The following is a 24,848-nucleotide window of genomic DNA, read 5'->3' as shown; positions in this document are numbered from 1 at the left end:
AGCTTATAGCTAGCATGGGCAAATGCCGTACCTCAAATTTCATCACACATGTATAAATTATACATAATAAAAATCTGTTTTAATTTCTCACTAATTGTCCCTCTTAAAACTCTTAAATTTTGCCTATGTATATTTTTTACCCTTTCCAAATAAATTTCTGGCTCCATCTCTGAATATAAATGTGATGAGAATTGGGTTCAAAACAGTTATACTCTTATCACTTTTGATTGAGTCCACAATCTACAAAAGTGCATTTCACACATCAAAAGAAGGTTTGATAGGATATTTTCATGAACATGGACGAACAATTGAAGAATCTCGGTTACATGCTAAGTGTATTTAGAGCATCCACAATAGGAGGACATTTTCTCCTGGACACTTTTCTTTTTTTGTCCATAGCCATTTCTGATTTGTCCACGGCCACAAGAAAAAGTTTCCGCAACAATAGTGGGCACTTTTGTTAGCCACATTTCATTTTATTTTTATTCTTTGTATATTTTAATTCAATTAGAATTAAAATTATCGGACTAAAAATTATTAGAAAACGAGATAATAATAAAATTAAAAAAAACGATGAGACCAAATATTCGTTGTATTAATGGATACCGGAAAATTGTCCAACAAACATTTTATAAAAAAAAAATATCACCATCTACTCGGTGGCGGAGTCGGAATCCTCCACAAACAAATAAAATTGGTGGGATATTTATAAAAATAAGCAAAAAAACAATTAAAAATTTGAAATTGGAAAAAAAAAAATTGGAAATCGGCGACCGCCGCAGCGGTTTCGCCGTGCAATAGATAGCCGCCGCGGCCGCCGCGTTTCTCTCTCCTCCGGCTCGTCCTCGGCGCATTCGGGGCGAAAGCCCTTCTGCTCCAACAAAGCCGTCCGCCTCCGGGGATGCCGCTTCCACCACAATAGACAGCCGCGGCTTAGCCGCAGTCGGGGCGGCGCCTATTGTGGATGCTCTTAGATCCTAATTGATGGGTCGATCTTCTTGTTTCACGTGTAGAAGTCTGATGTGCAATCCAATCTACACATTTTTATTTCACATCAATTTAATAATAATAATAATAATAATAATAATAATAATGTATTTTCTATATATTCTAAGTTCTCCTAAAGCGCGCACTTATACGGACATGTATTTGCTAACTGCTTGAAAAGTGCTCGATAAATTGTGGTCGCGCTTATTTATGATGTAAATTTGATGTCAAGTTTGTCAACTAACAATTGTGTTGATTTGGTCTAAAATTCATTAACAATTCATCCACATTATCCCTGTCGGCAACACTCGATACTGCCATTCACACACGTGTCCAGACCTGTATTAACTCCTATAATATTGGATCTATGTACTTGTAATCTGGGAGGTTGAACTTCAAAAATCTTGTTCCAGATTAATTCGTAACTTGGACACGAGATAGAATTTTTATTTAATTATCTAATCTTCTAATTTGAAAGGGAGAGTTTCACTTACTCCTATTAAATTACTTATCGAACAGCTCACAGCCTCACACACCACTTGTGGAAAAATAGTATAGTTAGATCTGTTTTATTTCCAATAATCCCATGTTTCTTATGGCCAATAAACTAATACTATAATTAAATTACGAATGAAGTTATGCGCAATAGTAGTTAATGTATCAAAAGGTTCTCAAAGTAGTATTTGTTTGGAAAAGAGTATCACACAATTTTTATATCAAAATAGTTACCAAACTTTCATTTTCTTTCAAATAAGATATTTATCTCGTTTTCACCCTTGCAAATAAATATCTTTAATATATTTCTTCTGCAATATAATTATCTAATTGATCTCAAACAAATAAAATTATTTTAACTATATACATTCAACAAAATACTATATAATATTGGTTTCCCAAAAAAGGAAAATATATAGAATATTGTACATATCTACTCTGATGAAGTATACTTACTAGTAATATAGTGGGATGATCATATTATATAATACTATGACTTTTGTACTCATTTTTTAATACTCCCTCCGTTACCAAAATAGTTGATTCATTTTATTTTGAGTTATTCTAAGTTAGTTGATCTATTTATTTTTTGAAAATTTTGTCATCTATCATAATTTAACATCTCTCTTACTTTATTTCCCCACTTACTTTACTCTTTTCACTTTAATCTTTAACACATCAATTTTTTAAATCTCGTGTCCAAAAAGAATGTCTAAACTATCATCAAACGGAGGGATATATTAATAGACGAAAATTCAAAAATTAAAAATATTCCTAATATTTTTATAGGAAAACATATTCATAATATTAAAGTGTATATATACAGTAAATAAAAATATTATATTTATTCATTTGAGATGAAAAAGTTAAATTGTAAATGAGAATTAATTTTATGTTAATAGTTAATACAGTTTTTTTTTTGCTTATTATCGTTATTGACAAAGACAATATGTTAATAGCCTCTTAAGAAATTAAACCCAAAAAATATCAGCTATTACTAGATTAATAGTAATCATAATAACACTCATATATGTGCATATAATAATTTTGATATTTAACGACGTCTGCACCTGTGTTTGTACAATGAATAATATTATGATGAGAATTTAGAGGATCAATTGATTTATGTAGATTTGCATGTATATGTGAAGTATACCTAGCTTTGCTATTCACTCAAAGAAATGAAGAAGTAAAGTTGATTTGTTAATTACTTCACTGCAGCTGCATTTTCTTATCTTTTAATCTTCGGTTATGAGTTAATCTTGGACAGATTTTGCTTTGGACATAAGGATGTGGGTCCATTTTAGAGTGCGAGTAAAATAATGTTAGCCTACAAGATAATAATGACAATGATTTTGCTGCTTTGCGTGCCCATATATAAATATTGTATGTGTGTTCGAATATATATAATATTGTAATATGATGTTTAATTAAACTTACACAATATTAAATATTACCCTTTTCCGCCAAGTGCTTTTTCTATGGACATTGAACACACAACTAAGTTAAATTCAGAATTAATTGAATTTCGTCACATTTTTAATATACATATGTATACACGTCGGAGCGAAGGAAACTACATTTCAAATAAAGTTACTTAAAATAAATAAAGCGAAAAATCACACACTTTATGGTGAAAACGTTTTTCATGCTTACACATTAAACTTATGCAGTCAAAATCCAATATGAACTATTTACCTTAGATATCAAGCTAAGTTATTATACAAACATGTCAAATGTTAAGAACTACATAGATTTGAAACATAACAATTAAAAAAAAAATCCCATATAATTTAGGAGTTTAAATTAGTTGAGTATGAGATATCTATTGCTTGAAATTTAAGTAATGGAATGGTATGTTGATGTGGAGCTTTCGGAGGTTGACATGAACACGACAGAGGTTGGGTTATATATGACTTATAATTTCACCATGAATTTTAAACATTACTATTATTTAAAAAAATACAAAACCGTGTCATTTGTTTAGGGGAGTGCTGAAATTTCTTTTCTTTTATTTTTTTTTATAATTAATTTAGGGGTGGACCTTTGCTGTCTGAAGTTTGTGTTATATATATAAGTAGGCAGTGTGGTGGTGATCAATTAGTTTCCAGTCTCATCAATCAATATTAATTCTTCCTGCTGCATTGTAACAAATATTGTGCTTCAAAATCAAGTCATATCAAGCTAGGACTATGGGAAGACAGCCTTGCTGTGACAAAGTTGGTCTGAAGAAAGGGCCGTGGACCGCCGAGGAAGATAGAAAACTCATCAATTTTATCATTACCAATGGCCAATGTTGCTGGAGAGCTGTCCCTAAACTTGCAGGTTCTTTTTTCTTCTATTCGTCATATTTGTTACAACCGATTAATTAATTAATTTATTTTCCATACCAAACTGGCCTCGCCTCGCCTCGCCTCGTCTTAGAAGGGAAGGGTTTTAATTTGTGTGTGTGATGGTGCAGGGCTGCTGAGATGTGGTAAGAGTTGTAGATTGAGATGGACTAATTATCTGAGACCAGATGTGAAAAGAGGGTTACTTTCTGAATATGAAGAGAAGATGGTTATTGATCTTCATGCCCAGCTTGGAAACAGGTCTTTTACTTCATCAATTTTTATTTTTTTCCAATCATAATTTCACCTACTCCAAAGTGTTTAATAGCCAATTAGAAGCAGTTGAATTCTGTCATAAAACATATATTCAACTTCTTAGTCTACTGATGTAATACAATATTATTTACAACAATTCATTACCAAAGTGTGTGGCAGACATTTGATGAATACAAATCCACCATCATTTTGCCACTTTAGTGCTTGACAAAGCCAATTTGCCAGCCAAAATCTCTCCTTCAATTTAAATATTTAATCTGAAAAATAAATGTGCAGATGGTCCAAGATTGCTTCTCATCTCCCGGGGAGAACGGACAACGAGATCAAGAATCACTGGAACACTCACGTTAAAAAGAAGTTGCGGAAAATGGGAATCGACCCCCTCACCCACAAGCCTCTGCCACCACCCGAATCCGAAAAGCCGCCTCCCGAGGAAGCAAACAAAGTTGAAGAAGTGATCAATCCGGCCGAGTCAGCGAGCAACGAGGGAAAAGAAATCGTCGACAATTCCAAATCCGACCCCACGGAAATAGTCAACAACGATTTCTGCATAGACGAAATTCCGGTTATAGAGCCGCATGAGATTTTACTCTCGTGCGACGAGCCCACACCTTCTTCTTCTTCCTCTTCCTCGTCCTCATCCTCATCTTCGTCGTACTCGCCCACAAACGTGCTGGAAGAGCTGCATTTCTTGCCGAGTTTCGACAGCGAGATCATGATGGACAGCATGTGGTCCGATGATTTCAGCGGTTTGGATTTGCTGATTAATGATGGTGATCAGAGAGATTATGCAACCAGTTTTGAACCTTCTTTGCTACAATATCCAGTCATGGTGATGGATGAAGACTACTCATGGAATTTTTGAGCTCTCTTCCGTTCCTCTCTGTAAATTTGCTTACTCAATCCATTTTCTGTAATAAAGAACCATTAATTAAAATATTAAAATCCACTTTTGCTTCAAAATGTTACTTATGTGAAATGTACTTCACTTTTGAAAACGTGAAATAAATCCAATATAGTACTATTAATCTAGCATTCTTGATTTTTACGAGTAGATTTTGATTATATGGTTACATTCCATTTATGTGATCTCGAAATGTCTTTCTATGTTATGAAAAAGCATGTCCCGTTAAAAAATGTATGGATTACTTTGTGGTTACACAATGAATAATTATTGTTATTTTTGACTTCAATTACTGCATTGAGTATGTTCTATTTTAATTCTTTTATTATTTTGGATTCATTGTTAATTAATTAAAATTGAGAAAAATTGTTTAACTAGTTAATCTTGTGTTTTGTCAAAATTGGATAAAGCGTGTGTACATCAAATCCCCAAATGATACACTCATGTTCATTTGAGTAACTAGTTTCGTTTCTCTCTTTCTAGCTTATTTAATTTCTCCTTCTTTGTCCAATGTATCCATGTTTTCATTTTATTATAAGTTGTTCTCTCTCTCTATATATATAATATATATCATCATCCTATGTATCTCATGATTCAGATCCTCCATGTCCCACTCCCATCCACATACATTCATAATTATTTATTTTTAGTAATATTTATTACAAAATGAAAATTATTAATACGAGTATTTATTACTAAAAATATAATATTAAAAATACATATAGAATATTTATGGAATGAATAAATAATCCTATTAATCAATTATAGACTAGTTAAATAAATTCAATAACCCTGTTGGTTTTACTCAGCTATAATTAATGGAGTAGTAACAAAATTAACCTAAAAAACTGAAATTTGCACACAGAAAAGGGGATAAAAGATCATTAGTATATAAGCATTTTACTATTGCCCTCTTATTAATAGTTTTCCTATTTCTCATACATTGATTTAATTAAGATAGTATGAGTGATGCGCATTGATAACAATGAAAAGCAAGATGTAACATGTGTGTTCCCTAGCAAGCGATATTGTGTTTTTAATATTGTGATTTGTTTCTCTCAATTTCTGTACTACATTCATCTAACATCTCTCAAATTTCTAAAATTTCGAACTGAACCAATTCAATAATAACGTGGATAGCATACAATATTGGTTTTAACACTGGATAGCCCCTGTTTTTTTGTCATTTAGATGGCGTTTACTTTGTCTAGTTAATAAATAAAATTAAAAAAATTAGAATAATCAATATTTTCAAAAGTATTTAACGCGCTTTAGAAACCTTTACTAGTATGCATGTATAGATAGCATATTATTGACCATAATATTCATAATATTTCTTGAAACCATGAATTCTGGATTCTCTAACAAAGGATAACGATTTTTATTCATGGATCAGTGAAATTTTAATAAATGCGTTCGTTCAAGACGCCATACATAGGTTTTGTTACAATTAAATAAAATGTCTATTCAAATTTTAGACAGCCGAAATATATGAATTTGACGGATATTTATGAGGTCAATTACTTATTTTGGTCAAACAATTTATAAAGATTAATATTGCATTCAGGTATTGTCGGTTAATAAGGGATTAATATCGTGATTTTGAAACTAAAATTAACTTCAGATTTTGGACGATCACGAGTTCATATATATAAGTCACAACCAAATCAAAGATGATTTTATCTGTCTAACTACACAAAAATAGATTTCAAAGTAAAAATATTCATAACAACCACCATAAAGGTTACATACAGAAACAATAAAATGAGCTTTTCTTCTTAGAGACTTATAACTAATTTGATCTAATTGTCATTTTCGAACTAAACTTGAACAAGTATATATTCAAAGTCTCGTGCTTGTAATTTTCTGTCCGGTCTTCATGAAAATTGACAAGTGATGCATTTACTTTCTTATTTTGTCAAACAAATACTTACTTTCTTATTTTGTAATATTCGAATTAAGCATGTTATTGATGAGATCATCATGGCATGAGCATCATGTCATAAAGTAAAGCCGTTTTATTTTTCTTATTTCTTTGGCTTTCCCCCACCTCTTTTTGGTAGGAAAAATACGCGTCTATCTTCTGATTAAGATACTAAAGGGTCTATTTGATAAATTGGTAATGCCTAGATATAGATACTTATATGACTATTTCCTAGTGTTTAGTATTATAGTTATCCTATCATGTAAGTTCGTGTTATCCTTCTATGGTCTATCCAAGCCCATAGTTTTTTCTCAAAATACCAGAATAAGTATCTCACAAATTTGGTTGGATAGCATTTCTTGTCTACCAAACAATAACGAAAAAAACCCTTATTTGAGCTTATCTTGACACGAAACCCGCATTTTTTTATCTTACTTTGCAAATCTTCTTATTTCCCATCTTTCTTATCAAACGAGCCCTAAATGGATTTGATTAGAATATTAAATATTAATTATTTTAATTTAAATTTTAATTAATTAATTTAAATTACAGAATATAAATTCAATCCATCCTTTAAAAATATAAACGTAAAGGGATATGAAATTTTATGTATGATTGGTAAGATGGAAAGAAAATACTCCGTATAGTAGTGGAAATAGTGTGCTGCACATTATTAGTTTAGTTTTTAGTGAGCTCAAATATATCCTATTTTAGAAAGTTTATAATTTGAAGGAATAGATTGGAAATTGAAATACGGAGTAGTTCATATTTTTAAGGGACTAAGAAAATAATATTTTTCTGTTTTAGAGAAATATTTAAAGAATCCGTCCCACCATAAGCTAGTCACTTTCCTTTTTGGGATGTCCCATCATAAGTGAGAGTCATTTCCTTTTTAAGCAAAATATTATTTCTCTTACTTTATATTATCACCTACTTTATTATTTTCAGTCCTCAACTTTTATTTCGCTTATACTCTTCTTTCTCTAAATTAACTCTTTACCTATCAATTCCTTAATTATGTATCCAAACAGAGTGTCTCACTCATGACAGGAGTTAGAGATTTCCTAGATCTCTCATATTGAAATTTGTACTACTCAATATCAAATTGATATACACGGATGTAACTATAGTAGTGAGATCACAAAACACAACTATTTTAGTTGTTGTGTTTAATTGCACACAGATTATCTATTACCTACTACTCCCTCCGTCCCCGAATACTTGACACGGTTTGACCCGACACGAGTTAATTTTAAGAAATGTAATAGAAAGTGTGTTGAAAAAGTTGGTGGGATGTGTGTCCTACTTTTAAAGTATTAGTTTTATAATAAATATGAGTAGGAATGAGTTAGTGGAATATGGGGTCCACTACCAAAAATGGAAAAAGTGAACTGTGTCAAGTATTCGGGGACGGACCGAAATGACAAATTGTGTCAAGTATTCGGGGACGGAGGGAGTATCATATTTCAATGTACTCCGTATTACATATCGTGACATAAGTTCTGAACTATCCAAACTTAATTTTAATACCGAAGAGTAACTTAGTGTAAAAATGTTTTAAAAATAGTTTCAAACAAGTCCAAATAATTTTACTGCGCCAAACAATATTTTAGTGCAACCAATGTCCCTTATCAAAATGTGCTTAAAAAGTGTATGAGATCATTTAGTCATTTAAGCAAAAAAGCCCCATTAAAAGCCCATCTCCAATAGTCCAGTGACCCATTTCCAACAGTCCATTGCCCTTTTTAATAAAATGTACTGTGGTTGTATAAATTTAATCGATGAGTTTCTTAGACATCTTTTAGCAGTATAAATCTATTCCTCCTATGAAATTAGTTTTATATTTTTTTACTAAAATAGTGATAAACTGAGATGAATTACATTGAGCAATAAGTATAAAATAGGATAGTTGCACATACTGATGATATATTAGAGAACATAAAATGTAATTTTGAATGTGTGCGCAGAATGAACGGATGAGATGAAAGAGTATTATTATTTTCTACTCCCTCCGTCCCACATAATTTGGGACACTTTGACCCATCACGGATTTTAAGAAATCTAATGAAAAGTGTGTTGGAAAAGTTGGTGGGACGTGACTCCTACTTTTAAAGTATTAATTTTATAATAAAATGTGAGTAAAAATGAGTTAGTGGAATATGAGGTCCACTACTAAAAATGGTAAAAGTGAAGTGTGTCAAATATGTGCGATGGCCCAAAATAGAATACTGAGTCAAATTATGTGGGACGGAGGGAGTATATTTGATGGTTGTCATTTTGCCACGCTGGGGGGGGGAGGGGGGGCAGTCGCCCCCTCCGTGCGACTAATTTCTTCTTATTCAGACGTAAACTTACCATGTCCGCCCCCTCCGTATGCCCCGACGTCACCCCGAAAATCGAAAAAAATTGCCATTTTCGCCTAAACCAACCTACTAATATATATTTCGCCCCCTCTGTTTATCAATCCTGGATCCGCCACTGATTCTGCATATAGAAAAATTAGTATATTTGCTTGTTACGGACAATCGGCCACTCTAGTGAGTCGATAATGAGCAAGAAAATACCATCTAGAATTAAGTTATGCAATTATTTTAATTGAAGGATATGACTATGACTAATTATCATATGATTATCCAGCAAAGACTAAGTTGTGAGATTTAGTTTCATAAACTAATCATAACATCGTAGATTCGGATGATTTGGAAGAAATGAGTAAGTAATTAATTATAAGATTAAAATAACATTCAAAGGACTTTCGTGGATAATTTTAATATATTCTTTCAAATAATTTTAAATTAAATTATTTATATATCGTTGATAATTTTAATTTCTTCTTTTATGTAATTTTAAATTAATTTAATAATATCATCAAGCACGGATAGAGTCTGTCAGTAAATTTTTCGACGGCCAATCCATCCATATATTTGACGAGGAACTTGGCGCGTACATGTCACGCTTAAGTCAGTAATAAACTCTCTTCATTCCAAAGTAGTAGTGTCATTTCATTTTCTGCACTCGTTTTAGAAAAATGATAGTAATAAATAGTTAAAGTGAAGAGATTGAAAAGTAAGAGAGAGAATAATGTTTGAGAAGAATCTTATCTACAGAATTATTCTCTTGTTTTACTCATTCGTCACTTTAACTATTTATAATTTTTTTTTTCCAAAATGAGTGCATAAATAAAATGACTCTACTATTATGCAACGAAAAATGTATAATATAATGGATAAATGTCCATTGGCAAACTCTACTTAGATGTTGCTTTGATATTACTAGTGTTTTACGAATTAGATAATCCACAACGTGGCTCGTTGCGAGCTCAGACTAGTTCCGCCAGGACAAACCAGCAACGAGCCAACATTGCATGAATCTTGTCACGCTGACCAACTTGGGGGGGAGCCTGCGCGCCACCCTACCCCCACGTGGCACGCCCAATAATTAAAAGTTCAAAATAAAAGTATCCATTTTTTCTCCGTTTTTTACATTTTTTTTATATATTTTTATTTTTTTATATTCTCCCCATTTTTCATATATCTCTCTTACTTTATTATTTTTTCATATCTTTTACTTTATTCACTATCCACTTAATACATTACTCTTAATCTTTGTGCTGAAAAAAAGTGTCTATATTAACAAGGAACGGAGGGAGTACCATTTTTCTCACACCGAACATTCTCTACGTCTTATTTCTCTCATTTTTCTTTACATCTCATTGTGCAAAAATGTCGGTGAAGAAAGTGAACGAAGCAACAACAATAAGAAGACAACTAGAGATTGAGGAAAGGAACGGGGCGAATCACGTCAACTGAACCCCGCCTTATTAGCCATGTTCTACACGACCATTTGATTCAAGTACATATTCTTTTCACTCTTTGACATGCGGCCTCCAAAATCATATCTGAACTCTTTCTCTCATGCTTTTCATGTCAGCTTAGTCACTTTAGGAAATCTGCAAAATACTTAGTACGCAATTCATTTTTTTGGATCTCACCTTTTAGATGCTACTTTCCTACTCTAGGATTACACCATAGCACCACCTGCTGTTTTAAAGTGGACAAAAGAGGATCCATGCCCGTGCCATAGCTCGATCGGTATCCAGTCTGTGTTATGATTTAAATGTTGTATGTTGTTTCTTGGAGCGCCAGAAGATCTTAGTACTCTCTCCGTCCCACAAAAAATGTTACACTCGTGGGAAGGCACGAGATTTTAGGGGGTTTTGTTTTGTGCGTTGAATGAATTGCCCCCTCCGTGCGACTAATTTCTTCTTATTCAGACGTAAACTTACCATGTCCGCCCCCTCCGTATGCCCCGACGTCACCCCGAAAATCGGAAAAAATTGCCATTTTCGCCTAAACCAACCTACTAATATATATTTCGCCCCCTCTGTTTATCAATCCTGGATCCGCCACTGATTCTGCATATAGAAAAATTAGTATATTTGCTTGTTACGGACAATCGGCCACTCTAGTGAGTCGATAATGAGCAAGAAAATACCATCTAGAATTAAGTTATGCAATTATTTTAATTGAAGGATATGACTATGACTAATTATCATATGATTATCCAGCAAAGACTAAGTTGTGAGATTTAGTTTCATAAACTAATCATAACATCGTAGATTCGGATGATTTGGAAGAAATGAGTAAGTAATTAATTATAAGATTAAAATAACATTCAAAGGACTTTCGTGGATAATTTTAATATATTCTTTCAAATAATTTTAAATTAAATTATTTATATATCGTTGATAATTTTAATTTCTTCTTTTATGTAATTTTAAATTAATTTAATAATATCATCAAGCACGGATAGAGTCTGTCAGTAAATTTTTCGACGGCCAATCCATCCATATATTTGACGAGGAACTTGGCGCGTACATGTCACGCTTAAGTCAGTAATAAACTCTCTTCATTCCAAAGTAGTAGTGTCATTTCATTTTCTGCACTCGTTTTAGAAAAATGATAGTAATAAATAGTTAAAGTGAAGAGATTGAAAAGTAAGAGAGAGAATAATGTTTGAGAAGAATCTTATCTACAGAATTATTCTCTTGTTTTACTCATTCGTCACTTTAACTATTTATAATTTTTTTTTTTCCAAAATGAGTGCATAAATAAAATGACTCTACTATTATGCAACGAAAAATGTATAATATAATGGATAAATGTCCATTGGCAAACTCTACTTAGATGTTGCTTTGATATTACTAGTGTTTTACGAATTAGATAATCCACAACGTGGCTCGTTGCGAGCTCAGACTAGTTCCGCCAGGACAAACCAGCAACGAGCCAACATTGCATGAATCTTGTCACGCTGACCAACTTGGGGGGGAGCCTGCGCGCCACCCTACCCCCACGTGGCACGCCCAATAATTAAAAGTTCAAAATAAAAGTATCCATTTTTTCTCCGTTTTTTACATTTTTTTTATATATTTTTATTTTTTTATATTCTCCCCATTTTTCATATATCTCTCTTACTTTATTATTTTTTCATATCTTTTACTTTATTCACTATCCACTTAATACATTACTCTTAATCTTTGTGCTGAAAAAAAGTGTCTATATTAACAAGGAACGGAGGGAGTACCATTTTTCTCACACCGAACATTCTCTACGTCTTATTTCTCTCATTTTTCTTTACATCTCATTGTGCAAAAATGTCGGTGAAGAAAGTGAACGAAGCAACAACAATAAGAAGACAACTAGAGATTGAGGAAAGGAACGGGGCGAATCACGTCAACTGAACCCCGCCTTATTAGCCATGTTCTACACGACCATTTGATTCAAGTACATATTCTTTTCACTCTTTGACATGCGGCCTCCAAAATCATATCTGAACTCTTTCTCTCATGCTTTTCATGTCAGCTTAGTCACTTTAGGAAATCTGCAAAATACTTAGTACGCAATTCATTTTTTTGGATCTCACCTTTTAGATGCTACTTTCCTACTCTAGGATTACACCATAGCACCACCTGCTGTTTTAAAGTGGACAAAAGAGGATCCATGCCCGTGCCATAGCTCGATCGGTATCCAGTCTGTGTTATGATTTAAATGTTGTATGTTGTTTCTTGGAGCGCCAGAAGATCTTAGTACTCTCTCCGTCCCACAAAAAATGTTACACTCGTGGGAAGGCACGAGATTTTAGGGGGTTTTGTTTTGTGCGTTGAATGAATTGCCCCCTCCGTGCGACTAATTTCTTCTTATTCAGACGTAAACTTACCATGTCCGCCCCCTCCGTATGCCCCGACGTCACCCCGAAAATCGGAAAAAATTGCCATTTTCGCCTAAACCAACCTACTAATATATATTTCGCCCCCTCTGTTTATCAATCCTGGATCCGCCACTGATTCTGCATATAGAAAAATTAGTATATTTGCTTGTTACGGACAATCGGCCACTCTAGTGAGTCGATAATGAGCAAGAAAATACCATCTAGAATTAAGTTATGCAATTATTTTAATTGAAGGATATGACTATGACTAATTATCATATGATTATCCAGCAAAGACTAAGTTGTGAGATTTAGTTTCATAAACTAATCATAACATCGTAGATTCGGATGATTTGGAAGAAATGAGTAAGTAATTAATTATAAGATTAAAATAACATTCAAAGGACTTTCGTGGATAATTTTAATATATTCTTTCAAATAATTTTAAATTAAATTATTTATATATCGTTGATAATTTTAATTTCTTCTTTTATGTAATTTTAAATTAATTTAATAATATCATCAAGCACGGATAGAGTCTGTCAGTAAATTTTTCGACGGCCAATCCATCCATATATTTGACGAGGAACTTGGCGCGTACATGTCACGCTTAAGTCAGTAATAAACTCTCTTCATTCCAAAGTAGTAGTGTCATTTCATTTTCTGCACTCGTTTTAGAAAAATGATAGTAATAAATAGTTAAAGTGAAGAGATTGAAAAGTAAGAGAGAGAATAATGTTTGAGAAGAATCTTATCTACAGAATTATTCTCTTGTTTTACTCATTCGTCACTTTAACTATTTATAATTTTTTTTTTTCCAAAATGAGTGCATAAATAAAATGACTCTACTATTATGCAACGAAAAATGTATAATATAATGGATAAATGTCCATTGGCAAACTCTACTTAGATGTTGCTTTGATATTACTAGTGTTTTACGAATTAGATAATCCACAACGTGGCTCGTTGCGAGCTCAGACTAGTTCCGCCAGGACAAACCAGCAACGAGCCAACATTGCATGAATCTTGTCACGCTGACCAACTTGGGGGGGAGCCTGCGCGCCACCCTACCCCCACGTGGCACGCCCAATAATTAAAAGTTCAAAATAAAAGTATCCATTTTTTCTCCGTTTTTTACATTTTTTTTATATATTTTTATTTTTTTATATTCTCCCCATTTTTCATATATCTCTCTTACTTTATTATTTTTTCATATCTTTTACTTTATTCACTATCCACTTAATACATTACTCTTAATCTTTGTGCTGAAAAAAAGTGTCTATATTAACAAGGAACGGAGGGAGTACCATTTTTCTCACACCGAACATTCTCTACGTCTTATTTCTCTCATTTTTCTTTACATCTCATTGTGCAAAAATGTCGGTGAAGAAAGTGAACGAAGCAACAACAATAAGAAGACAACTAGAGATTGAGGAAAGGAACGGGGCGAATCACGTCAACTGAACCCCGCCTTATTAGCCATGTTCTACACGACCATTTGATTCAAGTACATATTCTTTTCACTCTTTGACATGCGGCCTCCAAAATCATATCTGAACTCTTTCTCTCATGCTTTTCATGTCAGCTTAGTCACTTTAGGAAATCTGCAAAATACTTAGTACGCAATTCATTTTTTTGGATCTCACCTTTTAGATGCTACTTTCCTACTCTAGGATTACACCATAGCACCACCTGCTGTTTTAAAGTGGACAAAAGAGGATCCATGCCCGTGCCATAGCTCGATCGGTATCCAGTCTGTGTTATGATTTAAATGTTGTATGTTGTTTCTTGGAGCGCCAGAAGATCTTAGTACTCTCTCCGTCCCACAAAAAATGTTACACTCGTGGGAAGGCACGAGATTTTAGGGGGTTTTGTTTTGTGCGTTGAATGAATTGCCCCCTCCGTGCGACTAATTTCTTCTTATTCAGACGTAAACTTACCATGTCCGCCCCCTCCGTATGCCCCGACGTCACCCCGAAAATCGGAAAAAATTGCCATTTTCGCCTAAACCAACCTACTAATATATATTTCGCCCCCTCTGTTTATCAATCCTGGATCCGCCACTGATTCTGCATATAGAAAAATTAGTATATTTGCTTGTTACGGACAATCGGCCACTCTAGTGAGTCGATAATGAGCAAGAAAATACCATCTAGAATTAAGTTATGCAATTATTTTAATTGAAGGATATGACTATGACTAATTATCATATGATTATCCAGCAAAGACTAAGTTGTGAGATTTAGTTTCATAAACTAATCATAACATCGTAGATTCGGATGATTTGGAAGAAATGAGTAAGTAATTAATTATAAGATTAAAATAACATTCAAAGGACTTTCGTGGATAATTTTAATATATTCTTTCAAATAATTTTAAATTAAATTATTTATATATCGTTGATAATTTTAATTTCTTCTTTTATGTAATTTTAAATTAATTTAATAATATCATCAAGCACGGATAGAGTCTGTCAGTAAATTTTTCGACGGCCAATCCATCCATATATTTGACGAGGAACTTGGCGCGTACATGTCACGCTTAAGTCAGTAATAAACTCTCTTCATTCCAAAGTAGTAGTGTCATTTCATTTTCTGCACTCGTTTTAGAAAAATGATAGTAATAAATAGTTAAAGTGAAGAGATTGAAAAGTAAGAGAGAGAATAATGTTTGAGAAGAATCTTATCTACAGAATTATTCTCTTGTTTTACTCATTCGTCACTTTAACTATTTATAATTTTTTTTTTTCCAAAATGAGTGCATAAATAAAATGACTCTACTATTATGCAACGAAAAATGTATAATATAATGGATAAATGTCCATTGGCAAACTCTACTTAGATGTTGCTTTGATATTACTAGTGTTTTACGAATTAGATAATCCACAACGTGGCTCGTTGCGAGCTCAGACTAGTTCCGCCAGGACAAACCAGCAACGAGCCAACATTGCATGAATCTTGTCACGCTGACCAACTTGGGGGGGAGCCTGCGCGCCACCCTACCCCCACGTGGCACGCCCAATAATTAAAAGTTCAAAATAAAAGTATCCATTTTTTCTCCGTTTTTTACATTTTTTTTATATATTTTTATTTTTTTATATTCTCCCCATTTTTCATATATCTCTCTTACTTTATTATTTTTTCATATCTTTTACTTTATTCACTATCCACTTAATACATTACTCTTAATCTTTGTGCTGAAAAAAAGTGTCTATATTAACAAGGAACGGAGGGAGTACCATTTTTCTCACACCGAACATTCTCTACGTCTTATTTCTCTCATTTTTCTTTACATCTCATTGTGCAAAAATGTCGGTGAAGAAAGTGAACGAAGCAACAACAATAAGAAGACAACTAGAGATTGAGGAAAGGAACGGGGCGAATCACGTCAACTGAACCCCGCCTTATTAGCCATGTTCTACACGACCATTTGATTCAAGTACATATTCTTTTCACTCTTTGACATGCGGCCTCCAAAATCATATCTGAACTCTTTCTCTCATGCTTTTCATGTCAGCTTAGTCACTTTAGGAAATCTGCAAAATACTTAGTACGCAATTCATTTTTTTGGATCTCACCTTTTAGATGCTACTTTCCTACTCTAGGATTACACCATAGCACCACCTGCTGTTTTAAAGTGGACAAAAGAGGATCCATGCCCGTGCCATAGCTCGATCGGTATCCAGTCTGTGTTATGATTTAAATGTTGTATGTTGTTTCTTGGAGCGCCAGAAGATCTTAGTACTCTCTCCGTCCCACAAAAAATGTTACACTCGTGGGAAGGCACGAGATTTTAGGGGGTTTTGTTTTGTGCGTTGAATGAATTGCCCCCTCCGTGCGACTAATTTCTTCTTATTCAGACGTAAACTTACCATGTCCGCCCCCTCCGTATGCCCCGACGTCACCCCGAAAATCGGAAAAAATTGCCATTTTCGCCTAAACCAACCTACTAATATATATTTCGCCCCCTCTGTTTATCAATCCTGGATCCGCCACTGATTCTGCATATAGAAAAATTAGTATATTTGCTTGTTACGGACAATCGGCCACTCTAGTGAGTCGATAATGAGCAAGAAAATACCATCTAGAATTAAGTTATGCAATTATTTTAATTGAAGGATATGACTATGACTAATTATCATATGATTATCCAGCAAAGACTAAGTTGTGAGATTTAGTTTCATAAACTAATCATAACATCGTAGATTCGGATGATTTGGAAGAAATGAGTAAGTAATTAATTATAAGATTAAAATAACATTCAAAGGACTTTCGTGGATAATTTTAATATATTCTTTCAAATAATTTTAAATTAAATTATTTATATATCGTTGATAATTTTAATTTCTTCTTTTATGTAATTTTAAATTAATTTAATAATATCATCAAGCACGGATAGAGTCTGTCAGTAAATTTTTCGACGGCCAATCCATCCATATATTTGACGAGGAACTTGGCGCGTACATGTCACGCTTAAGTCAGTAATAAACTCTCTTCATTCCAAAGTAGTAGTGTCATTTCATTTTCTGCACTCGTTTTAGAAAAATGATAGTAATAAATAGTTAAAGTGAAGAGATTGAAAAGTAAGAGAGAGAATAATGTTTGAGAAGAATCTTATCTACAGAATTATTCTCTTGTTTTACTCATTCGTCACTTTAACTATTTATAATTTTTTTTTTTCCAAAATGAGTGCATAAATAAAATGACTCTACTATTATGCAACGAAAAATGTATAATATAATGGATAAATGTCCATTGGCAAACTCTACTTAGATGTTGCTTTGATATTACTAGTGTTTTACGAATTAGATAATCCACAACGTGGCTCGTTGCGAGCTCAGACTAGTTCCGCCAGGACAAACCAGCAACGAGCCAACATTGCATGAATCTTGTCACGCTGACCAACTTGGGGGGGAGCCTGCGCGCCACCCTACCCCCACGTGGCACGCCCAATAATTAAAAGTTCAAAATAAAAGTATCCATTTTTTCTCCGTTTTTTACATTTTTTTTATATATTTTTATTTTTTTATATTCTCCCCATTTTTCATATATCTCTCTTACTTTATTATTTTTTCATATCTTTTACTTTATTCACTATCCACTTAATACATTACTCTTAATCTTTGTGCTGAAAAAAAGTGTCTATATTAACAAGGAACGGAGGGAGTACCATTTTTCTCACACCGAACATTCTCTACGTCTTATTTCTCTCATTTTTCTTTACATCTCATTGTGCAAAAATGTCGGTGAAGAAAGTGAACGAAGCAACAACAATAAGAAGACAACTAGAGATTGAGGAAAGGAACGGGGCGAATCACGTCAACTGAACCCCGCCTTATTAGCCATGTTCTACACGACCATTTGATTCAAGTACATATTCTTTTCACTCTTTGACATGCGGCCTCCAAAATCATATCTGAACTCTTTCTCTCATGCTTTTCATGTCAGCTTAGTCACTTTAGGAAATCTGCAAAATACTTAGTACGCAATTCATTTTTTTGGATCTCACCTTTTAGATGCTACTTTCCTACTCTAGGATTACACCATAGCACCACCTGCTGTTTTAAAGTGGACAAAAGAGGATCCATGCCCGTGCCATAGCTCGATCGGTATCCAGTCTGTGTTATGATTTAAATGTTGTATGTTGTTTCTTGGAGCGCCAGAAGATCTTAGTACTCTCTCCGTCCCACAAAAAATGTTACACTCGTGGGAAGGCACGAGATTTTAGGGGGTTTTGTTTTGTGCGTTGAATGAATTGCCCCCTCCGTGCGACTAATTTCTTCTTATTCAGACGTAAACTTACCATGTCCGCCCCCTCCGTATGCCCCGACGTCACCCCGAAAATCGGAAAAAATTGCCATTTTCGCCTAAACCAACCTACTAATATATATTTCGCCCCCTCTGTTTATCAATCCTGGATCCGCCACTGATTCTGCATATAGAAAAATTAGTATATTTGCTTGTTACGGACAATCGGCCACTCTAGTGAGTCGATAATGAGCAAGAAAATACCATCTAGAATTAAGTTATGCAATTATTTTAATTGAAGGATATGACTATGACTAATTATCATATGATTATCCAGCAAAGACTAAGTTGTGAGATTTAGTTTCATAAACTAATCATAACATCGTAGATTCGGATGATTTGGAAGAAATGAGTAAGTAATTAATTATAAGATTAAAATAACATTCAAAGGACTTTCGTGGATAATTTTAATATATTCTTTCAAATAATTTTAAATTAAATTATTTATATATCGTTGATAATTTTAATTTCTTCTTTTATGTAATTTTAAATTAATTTAATAATATCATCAAGCACGGATAGAGTCTGTCAGTAAATTTTTCGACGGCCAATCCATCCATATATTTGACGAGGAACTTGGCGCGTACATGTCACGCTTAAGTCAGTAATAAACTCTCTTCATTCCAAAGTAGTAGTGTCATTTCATTTTCTGCACTCGTTTTAGAAAAATGATAGTAATAAATAGTTAAAGTGAAGAGATTGAAAAGTAAGAGAGAGAATAATGTTTGAGAAGAATCTTATCTACAGAATTATTCTCTTGTTTTACTCATTCGTCACTTTAACTATTTATAATTTTTTTTTTTCCAAAATGAGTGCATAAATAAAATGACTCTACTATTATGCAACGAAAAATGTATAATATAATGGATAAATGTCCATTGGCAAACTCTACTTAGATGTTGCTTTGATATTACTAGTGTTTTACGAATTAGATAATCCACAACGTGGCTCGTTGCGAGCTCAGACTAGTTCCGCCAGGACAAACCAGCAACGAGCCAACATTGCATGAATCTTGTCACGCTGACCAACTTGGGGGGGAGCCTGCGCGCCACCCTACCCCCACGTGGCACGCCCAATAATTAAAAGTTCAAAATAAAAGTATCCATTTTTTCTCCGTTTTTTACATTTTTTTTATATATTTTTATTTTTTTATATTCTCCCCATTTTTCATATATCTCTCTTACTTTATTATTTTTTCATATCTTTTACTTTATTCACTATCCACTTAATACATTACTCTTAATCTTTGTGCTGAAAAAAAGTGTCTATATTAACAAGGAACGGAGGGAGTACCATTTTTCTCACACCGAACATTCTCTACGTCTTATTTCTCTCATTTTTCTTTACATCTCATTGTGCAAAAATGTCGGTGAAGAAAGTGAACGAAGCAACAACAATAAGAAGACAACTAGAGATTGAGGAAAGGAACGGGGCGAATCACGTCAACTGAACCCCGCCTTATTAGCCATGTTCTACACGACCATTTGATTCAAGTACATATTCTTTTCACTCTTTGACATGCGGCCTCCAAAATCATATCTGAACTCTTTCTCTCATGCTTTTCATGTCAGCTTAGTCACTTTAGGAAATCTGCAAAATACTTAGTACGCAATTCATTTTTTTGGATCTCACCTTTTAGATGCTACTTTCCTACTCTAGGATTACACCATAGCACCACCTGCTGTTTTAAAGTGGACAAAAGAGGATCCATGCCCGTGCCATAGCTCGATCGGTATCCAGTCTGTGTTATGATTTAAATGTTGTATGTTGTTTCTTGGAGCGCCAGAAGATCTTAGTACTCTCTCCGTCCCACAAAAAATGTTACACTCGTGGGAAGGCACGAGATTTTAGGGGGTTTTGTTTTGTGCGTTGAATGAATTGCCCCCTCCGTGCGACTAATTTCTTCTTATTCAGACGTAAACTTACCATGTCCGCCCCCTCCGTATGCCCCGACGTCACCCCGAAAATCGGAAAAAATTGCCATTTTCGCCTAAACCAACCTACTAATATATATTTCGCCCCCTCTGTTTATCAATCCTGGATCCGCCACTGATTCTGCATATAGAAAAATTAGTATATTTGCTTGTTACGGACAATCGGCCACTCTAGTGAGTCGATAATGAGCAAGAAAATACCATCTAGAATTAAGTTATGCAATTATTTTAATTGAAGGATATGACTATGACTAATTATCATATGATTATCCAGCAAAGACTAAGTTGTGAGATTTAGTTTCATAAACTAATCATAACATCGTAGATTCGGATGATTTGGAAGAAATGAGTAAGTAATTAATTATAAGATTAAAATAACATTCAAAGGACTTTCGTGGATAATTTTAATATATTCTTTCAAATAATTTTAAATTAAATTATTTATATATCGTTGATAATTTTAATTTCTTCTTTTATGTAATTTTAAATTAATTTAATAATATCATCAAGCACGGATAGAGTCTGTCAGTAAATTTTTCGACGGCCAATCCATCCATATATTTGACGAGGAACTTGGCGCGTACATGTCACGCTTAAGTCAGTAATAAACTCTCTTCATTCCAAAGTAGTAGTGTCATTTCATTTTCTGCACTCGTTTTAGAAAAATGATAGTAATAAATAGTTAAAGTGAAGAGATTGAAAAGTAAGAGAGAGAATAATGTTTGAGAAGAATCTTATCTACAGAATTATTCTCTTGTTTTACTCATTCGTCACTTTAACTATTTATAATTTTTTTTTTTCCAAAATGAGTGCATAAATAAAATGACTCTACTATTATGCAACGAAAAATGTATAATATAATGGATAAATGTCCATTGGCAAACTCTACTTAGATGTTGCTTTGATATTACTAGTGTTTTACGAATTAGATAATCCACAACGTGGCTCGTTGCGAGCTCAGACTAGTTCCGCCAGGACAAACCAGCAACGAGCCAACATTGCATGAATCTTGTCACGCTGACCAACTTGGGGGGGAGCCTGCGCGCCACCCTACCCCCACGTGGCACGCCCAATAATTAAAAGTTCAAAATAAAAGTATCCATTTTTTCTCCGTTTTTTACATTTTTTTTATATATTTTTATTTTTTTATATTCTCCCCATTTTTCATATATCTCTCTTACTTTATTATTTTTTCATATCTTTTACTTTATTCACTATCCACTTAATACATTACTCTTAATCTTTGTGCTGAAAAAAAGTGTCTATATTAACAAGGAACGGAGGGAGTACCATTTTTCTCACACCGAACATTCTCTACTGTCTTATTTCTCTCATTTTTCTTTACATCTCATTGTGCAAAAATGTCGGTGAAGAAAGTGAACGAAGCAACAACAATAAGAAGACAACTAGAGATTGAGGAAAGGAACGAGGCGAATCACGTCAACTGAACCCCGCCTTATTAGCCATGTTCTACACGACCATTTGATTCAAGTACATATTCTTTTCACTCTTTGACATGCGGCCTCCAAAATCATATCTGAACTCTTTCTCTCATGCTTTTCATGTCAGCTTAGTCACTTTAGGAAATCTGCAAAATACTTAGTACGCAATTCATTTTTTTGGATCTCACCTTTTAGATGCTACTTTCCTACTCTAGGATTACACCATAGCACCACCTGCTGTTTTAAAGTGGACAAAAGAGGATCCATGCCCGTGCCATAGCTCGATCGGTATCAAGTCTGTGTTATGATTTAAATGTTGTATGTTGTTTCTTGGAGCGCCAGACGATCTTAGTACTCTCTCCGTCCCACAAAAAATGTTACACTCGTGGGAAGGCACGAGATTTTAGGGGGTTTTGTTTTGTGCGTTGAATGAAGAAAGAAAATATAATTTTTATATTCACGTGAGAAATAACTTTTAAAAAAAAAATAAAATTGACATCTTTCGTATGAAGGGAGTAATAAACAATATTTTTGTCCATCGGACAATAGGTTCAACCATTCAAGGGGACACAATTATACCTAATCTCACTTTTTTTTCCTACCTAATTAAGCCTTTTAGGGTCAAGTTCCAACCTATATCCTAGTATAGTGTATAGCAGTAATTTCCTTTCGTCACCTTAATTTAGAGCATGCCAACATTGCTACTCTTTTTAAGTGTAGCAGTTCGGATGGCCCGATAAATCTCAGTCTTTGTCTAACTAAAGTTTTTATAAATCTCAGTTCGGATGGCCCGATAAATCTCAAGTTTTATTAGTAGTTCAGTTTTCAGGATGTACATCAGATTCAACCCGTAACTACTTGATGCACTATTTATTAGTACTAAGAGCATGAATAACCCTGGCCCGGATTTGGGCCGCAAGTCCCCTCCACGTCATCATTCCCTCAAATTAGGGGTTTCAGGCCACAACTCCATTAACACCGCAGGCCACAACTCGGGCCACAACTCAGGCCACAACTATTCATCTGCACTATTCACAACATATTTTAATCGTAAAATAGAATACGTTGAACAATTAAAACCGGGAAAATTCATTGTTCAGTCGGAAAATAGAAAATTAAAACATTGAAATTTAAAAATTCGAAAAAAAAAAATTTAAAACATAAGTTAATTGCGGTTCCAAATTTCTTCAATTAGATCCGCTTGGAGGCGTGTGTGTTGATCTTCTTGGCGCATCGCCGCTGAACGGGCCATGACATTGCGCACGTCGGGAGGAACACCTTGCACGGCCGGATCGGTAACAGTGTAGCTACTGCTGGCGCTGACGAGCGGATCGTCGCTCCAGACAGTGGCGTTGTCTCCCTCGTCCTCAACGATCATGTTATGCATTATGATACATGCATACATGATGTCGGCGATTAGCGGACGGTGCCAACCACGGGCCGCTCCCTTCACTATAGCCCAACGTGATTGGAGAACTCCAAATGCGCGCTCCACATCTTTCCGAGCCGCCTCTTGCTTTTTGGCAAACAACTTCCTCCTATCCGTAGTCGGACATGTGATGGTCTTCACGAACACGGGCCATCTAGGGTAGATCCCGTCTGCCAGATAGTAGCCCATAGTGTACCGACGGTGGTTGGCCGTGAACTCTACGGTAGGCGCTCGCCCGGCACACAAGTCGTTGAACAATGGAGACCCGTTCAACACATTGAGGTCGTTGTTCGACCCAGCGACTCCAAAGTAGGCATGCCAGATCCACAACCGTTGGTCGGCAACGGCCTCCAACACAATCGTTGGATGTGTGCCCTTGTGCCCGCTAGTGAATGCTCCTCTCCAAGCCATTGGACAATTCTTCCACAGCCAGTGCATACAGTCGATGCTGCCCAGCATCCCCGGGAAGCCGTGCCTCTCCTCGTGCATTCGCACCAATCTGCAAACATCGTCGGACGTTGGCTTTCTCAAGTATGTGTCCTTGAATGCTTCGATCACTGCCCGACAGAATTTGGCTAGGCAAGCGCGTCCAGTATGCTCGCTCCTATGGAGGTACTCATCAAACATATCTGCAGCTGTTCCGTAAGCGAGTTGGCGGAGGGCGGATGTGCATTTCTGTAAAGTCGATATACTTTGCCGCCCGACAGCATCGAAGGTTTTCATAAAGTACGCGTCACGAGCCACAACTGCGTTGACAATGCGCAAGAACACATGCCTCCGCATCCGGAACCGGCGACGGAACATCTGATCACTCCATCGAGGATCTACAGAGAAATAATCCATGAAAAGCCGCAAACCAGCTTGTTCACGGTCTCGGTGGATATACATCCGAGTACGCGGTACCCGGTCGTGTTGCTCGTTCCACGCTTGGATAGCAGCTTGATAGCGTTCCACCTCGTTGTTGATTTCTTCTTGGATTGCGGGCATCGCCGTCTCTAACATTCGAGCCATTTGAGCTTCGATTGCTCGTTGGCCTTCACGCCGAGGCGGCATTTTTCGAATTTTATCGTGAGAGTGAGAGAAATGAAGTTGAAGTGATTTGAAAATGGATGG

General features: G+C 34.8%; 2 protein-coding genes across 2 annotated transcripts; one reads left to right on the top strand and one right to left on the bottom strand.

Annotated features, from left to right (window-relative positions):
• The first annotated feature begins 3,477 nt into the window (after positions 1 to 3,477).
• On the top strand, positions 3,478 to 5,116 carry LOC125211041 (transcription factor MYB20-like). Its single transcript, XM_048110720.2, has 3 exons — positions 3,478 to 3,807; positions 3,944 to 4,073; positions 4,365 to 5,116. Exons 1-3 carry the CDS (start codon positions 3,675 to 3,677, stop codon positions 4,951 to 4,953), a joined length of 852 nt encoding a protein of 283 aa, XP_047966677.1. The 5' UTR covers positions 3,478 to 3,674; the 3' UTR covers positions 4,954 to 5,116.
• Positions 5,117 to 23,471: 18,355 nt separating this feature from the next.
• On the bottom strand, positions 23,472 to 24,533 carry LOC125209625 (uncharacterized). The gene has a single exon (XM_048109215.2). The coding sequence runs from the start codon at positions 24,516 to 24,518 to the stop codon at positions 23,472 to 23,474; it is 1,047 nt and encodes a 348-aa protein (XP_047965172.2). The 5' UTR covers positions 24,519 to 24,533.
• Between the last annotated feature and the right edge of the window lie 315 nt (positions 24,534 to 24,848).

The sequence above is a fragment of the Salvia hispanica genome, chromosome 3 (assembly GCF_029641045.1).
Source record: "Salvia hispanica isolate PSC_SH4W2 chromosome 3, Shi_PSC_v1, whole genome shotgun sequence".
Taxonomy (NCBI): Eukaryota; Viridiplantae; Streptophyta; class Magnoliopsida; order Lamiales; family Lamiaceae; genus Salvia; species Salvia hispanica.
This window is presented reverse-complemented; position numbering and strand designations above follow the sequence as displayed.

Coding starts and splice junctions, on each gene's coding strand:
- LOC125211041 (XM_048110720.2), top strand. CDS start 3,675: ATGGGAAGACAGCCTTGCTGTGACAAAGTTGGTCTGAAGAAAGGGCCG. Junction 3,808..3,943: donor AGCTGTCCCTAAACTTGCAG/GTTCTTTTTTCT, acceptor GTGATGGTGCAG/GGCTGCTGAGATGTGGTAAG. Junction 4,074..4,364: donor CATGCCCAGCTTGGAAACAG/GTCTTTTACTTC, acceptor ATAAATGTGCAG/ATGGTCCAAGATTGCTTCTC.
- LOC125209625 (XM_048109215.2), bottom strand. CDS start 24,518: ATGCGGAGGCATGTGTTCTTGCGCATTGTCAACGCAGTTGTGGCTCGT.